At 42.7% G+C, this 4,420-nt stretch overlaps 1 protein-coding gene across 1 annotated transcript; it reads right to left on the reverse strand.

Moving 5' to 3' along the window:
* Positions 1 to 457: 457 nt before the first annotated feature.
* Positions 458 to 3,394, reverse strand: LOC113112949 (zinc finger protein 503-like). The gene is made up of 2 exons (XM_026278905.1): positions 2,712 to 3,394; positions 458 to 2,311 (listed from the first exon to the last, which is right to left on the reverse strand). Exons 1-2 carry the CDS (start codon positions 2,967 to 2,969, stop codon positions 890 to 892), a joined length of 1,680 nt encoding a protein of 559 aa, XP_026134690.1. The 5' UTR covers positions 2,970 to 3,394; the 3' UTR covers positions 458 to 889.
* Positions 3,395 to 4,420: the final 1,026 nt, after the last annotated feature.

Here is a 4,420-nt window from a genome sequence, read left to right on the forward strand (position 1 = left end):
AAAAAAATATATAGATAGCCTATGTCCTACTGATTAATTTAACGCCGTTCCTTAAGATGAAATAAAGTGGCAGTTTATTTTTTATGTTTATAAAATTAATTTGACATGTTATTAAACTAGCCTGAATTTATTTAAAACGTGTTTTGGCGTCACTGATAAAAAATATTAGCTATACCAAGCTTTCAGTAGGCTGTCTGCTGGATCAAACATTAAAATAAATAAATCAAAAATTATAATAGCCTAATAAATAAAAAAAAATCTCTCAGACACCAACGAATACATTCATAATTTGAACTCTTATGCGCAGTTAAATCATTTAGCAAAACTGTTGCAAGGTTGAAACCATGGAAATGACATGATTTGTATTTAAAAATGCAAAATCAGTATCCTTAAATGACAGAATTTAGTTCGAGTTCAGTTTTGGTGATGTTAAGTTAATGAATACTGAAGACAGAAATATGGAACAGAGTTGTTTCTTATTTTCCAGAATACATACAAAAAATACCAATTCTCTCTCCGTGGTGATCTGAAAAATAACGGCAATTTCAAATCATGTGGACAACGTGGGATTTAAGAAACAAACATGCATGTAAATTATCTTTTCAATGAGACATTAAATAATAACGAACAATACAATCATAGCAATTCCAAATCAACATCCAACTGAAGACCCCTATTTTATTAGTACTCGAACATGTGTTTCACGTTATCTACAGAGTTCAGTTCAGATGTAATGCACTTGAGTTGCTCAAATATTTTCATTTTATTATCGTCCGCTTTAAGCTGACATAAATAAATACAGTGAGTCCACGGATCCAGTCCTTCAGCGATGATATAAAAGTATTTATATTTCAATCTTTATAATCTATAAATTTGAGTCTGATTTTGTTTACTGGTATCCAAGCGCGGATGCTGTGGTGAGTCTCTGACCGTACAGTGCATAGGGAGAGTAATAAGGACCGGTGGCGGCAGGTACCGGAACCGGTGCGCCGGGAGTAGGCAACGGACTCTTTGAATACGGGTGATAGCGGCTGCTTAGTCCTAACGCGTGATGCGGGCTCCTAAGTGCCAGTGTCCCGGGGCTCCCAGGGGCTCCTGAGGGCGGCATGTGCATGTGGCACGCCATAGCTGCGGCGGCAGCACTAGCTAACGATGATGAACTGTGATAACCCGATATCAACTTTTCGGTCCCGGTGAACGCGGTGTGCGTCCGCAGGTGGTTAAGAAGTTCTTCGGAGGACGAGAAACGCTTGTCACAAGGTCCATTAGCTGACACCCAGTTACACACATGCGGTAGAGGGTCGTTGGGCAGCATGAAGCCATAGGGATACAAAGGGTGTCCACCAAAAGATGGCGGCGAGGAGTGAACACCGTGCAAAGGGTGTGTTTGGTACATGAGTGGATATCCGGACTTCAAAGCAGCCGCGGTCGCCGAGTCGTGTGCGCAGGAAGCTCCGGCTGCACCGGCTAAGTGGCTGGCACAGTGGTAACTCAAGCAATAAGGGTCTCTACAAAGGCTAGCAGACATTATGGATGGAGGGGATGCCCCGGCGAGGGGGCTTGAGCCAGCTTTACTGCAGCCCAGCGAGCTGGCGAGCTGCGCATTGACTAGACTTCCACCGTGGGGCAGAAAGTGTTGAGGGTAGCCGGCGTAGGCCCCTGCTAAACTTCCAGGGTATGTCATGCCAGCCGGGGGTAGAGGGAAAACAGTCTGGCCGGGTTTGTACGGGGAAACGGGGGCTACCAGTCCTGACCCCAGGACCGAGGCTGAGGAAGAAGAGGTGACACACATGGACTCCGACGTCGCTGCTTTGGATCCTGATGTGGTATCCTGGTGCTGGTTGACTTCCACGTTAATCCCCGCACAGCTCACGCTTATCCGGCTGTGGCTGACGCTGGTCGGCGCAGATCCATCAGAGGAGCAGTTTTTATTACAATCAGACTCTTTCTTTTCATCTCTCTCTCCTTTCCCGTCTGACGGCATCGGGGAAGCCGAAGTGCTGGAATTCGGGCTGCCAGTCCTGGGAGTGAACGGCTGGCAGGTGGCGCTAGGCACACGGAAACCAGACTTCTCTCCGTTCGACACCCCAGAACACGAGTCCTTCTTATCCGATGGCTTCGAGTACGGCTTAAAGCTGGATTTGTCTTCCACACCGATGTCACTCAGTTTTAAAGGACCAGATTTGGACTCTTTCTCGTTAGATCCGTTTGATGTCACCGAGGAGAGTTTGGAGGAGGGTGGAGGGTCCGGTTTACCGATCTGAGAGCATGTTTGCGCAAGAAGAGCCAGAGGACTTTTCTTGGCATCGAGCTGCGAGGATAGATAAAAAATAAAAGATTTAGATACATCAAATGTGTGCAAGCGCAATCACTGCAACGCATTTGTCAAAATACACAACAAATAAACTACATTAGACGATTCTTCGCTTCTATTTCAACGTTTTAAGAGATTCGGGAATGTGCGCATCGCGCAAAACGGACTGAAAGAGTAAATATCCTGTGCCAAAAGCGCGTTTACGATGTTGGCTGGATTAAAGAGAAAAACTGATCAAATTAAAATACAATGTTAGATACAAAGTTTTATTAATTTTATCCTCCGCTACGTTCAATCCTAGATTCCAGTAATGTCCCGTCATTTCTCCGGGAACAAGACAATGCGGATTTATTCTGATAACATACATCTTAAAAAACCCGTCGAGTTCTCATCTTACCTCGATTGGACTGACCGGGGTGGATGGCAATGGCTGAAGATATTCAGGGTGTAAAATGTGTCCTGTGCGTGCAGTAAGCATTTTCAAAATCTTTATGGGAAGTCGGTTAGCTTGCCGTAAAGGGTCCGAAGGAGGGACGGAATGGAGAAAAGGCTTGCAGACGACCGCGGAGCTGTTATTCCGAGAGCTGCGGCTGCTTTCCCAGACTCGATCAGTATCACTATTTCTTGAAGCAGAAGCAGAGGGCGATGTGATCATGACCCAATTCTCATGTATTTAGTTGGTATTTCATTTATCAGATTCATAAATAAAAACTACGCCGCAATCTTCTTTCAAATAGCAGAAATAAAGATAAATGGTATAATCCGTGTGGAGCAGAGCGCAAGGTTATCGCAGATCCGGAGCCGCGTGTGACACCACAGGCATAGCGCGCGCTCTGTCTCTTCCCGTAGGTCCGCGCGCTCGTCCTTCCAAACCAAGAACTGGTAGAAATTTTCACTTCAAAAGCAGCTGAATTAGTCCGAGATTAAAGCCCTTGCCGCCTTCCAATCAAATGGGACCCCGAGGTGATTGGAGGGTCAAGGGGATGTGACGTTCCTCCTACAAGAGCCTCTATTTTGACAACTTGGGGGAGGAGATTTTACTCAACATGTAGGTTGTCGTAAACGCCGCTGCCTGTGTCCAACAATTTGATCTAAAATGCTCTTTATTCATTTCCACGAGCAGATTGCCTCGGAGTTGCCATCTTTTTAAAATATAAATTAAGTGTGAAAAAATGATTCCATCTCAAAGCTTTATTCTTCGTCTGATTTGAATTTTTTTTCTTTTTAAATAAAAGCCTCGCTTTTTATTGATAACACCACCAACAAAAAAAGAAATATAACAAAGTTTTGGGGATTTTTATAAATGTATTTATTATTATTATTATTATACAGCCCTTTGTATGAGGGACGATATAGCCTTTTGATTTAATACTTTTTTTTTTGTTGTTGTATAAAATTAAATGTAATCTTCTTCCAAGATGCCGTGTGCATTGTCTTTTTTTTACTGTTATACGAGTGGGCTGAAAACATCAAACCACAAACATAAGATCAACTTGTAGTGTTTGAATTCCCCAATCAGACAAGCGTTGACAAGAGCAGACCAATGCAGTGATAGAGGGATGTGAATGTCACATGTTTTCAATATGATGTACACCGCCCATCTATTTCTATCCCACCCCTCCGTCAACTGTCAATTCTGCTCGACCGCAATCAATCAGTTATTTGTCAGTTGCTGTCAATCCTTTTCTTACTTCATGTCAGTTTTTGAAGCTGGTAATGTGCCGCGAGTGACGGAGAAAAGGGCAAGGGCAGCATCCCGGAGAAGAGTCACTTATAATTTGAGGGGCATGTAGTTTCTCTGCTTTATTCAGTTTGGAAAGGTTTTTGTTTTTAAAAGACAAGTACCCATTCCCCATGAATCGAGGCAAAAACAGAAAATCAACCATTGGTCATTTAATACAGTAAAACAACCCATTTTTTATTTATTGCCCGATTTATATATGAAAAATGAATATGATAATCATTTTACTTCGAAAACGTTCTAAAATAACACGGGGCATGTTTTTAATTAGGCTAATTAATTTATTTATTTTTGCTTACTGTATAGGCTATACAAATAAAGGCTGACCCCTAGTTTTTAGTTTTGTTTTAATTTAGGCTATTTTC

This window comes from Carassius auratus, chromosome 13 (genome assembly GCF_003368295.1).
Source record: "Carassius auratus strain Wakin chromosome 13, ASM336829v1, whole genome shotgun sequence".
NCBI classification, from domain to species: Eukaryota; Metazoa; Chordata; class Actinopteri; order Cypriniformes; family Cyprinidae; genus Carassius; species Carassius auratus.

Bases quoted from the DNA above. Each gene is read 5' to 3' on its own strand.
- LOC113112949 (XM_026278905.1), bottom strand. From the start codon at position 2,969: ATGATCACATCGCCCTCTGCTTCTGCTTCAAGAAATAGTGATACTGAT. The intron at 2,312-2,711 runs GTAAGATGAGAA...CTATCCTCGCAG, and splicing joins CCCCGGTCAGTCCAATCGAG to CTCGATGCCAAGAAAAGTCC.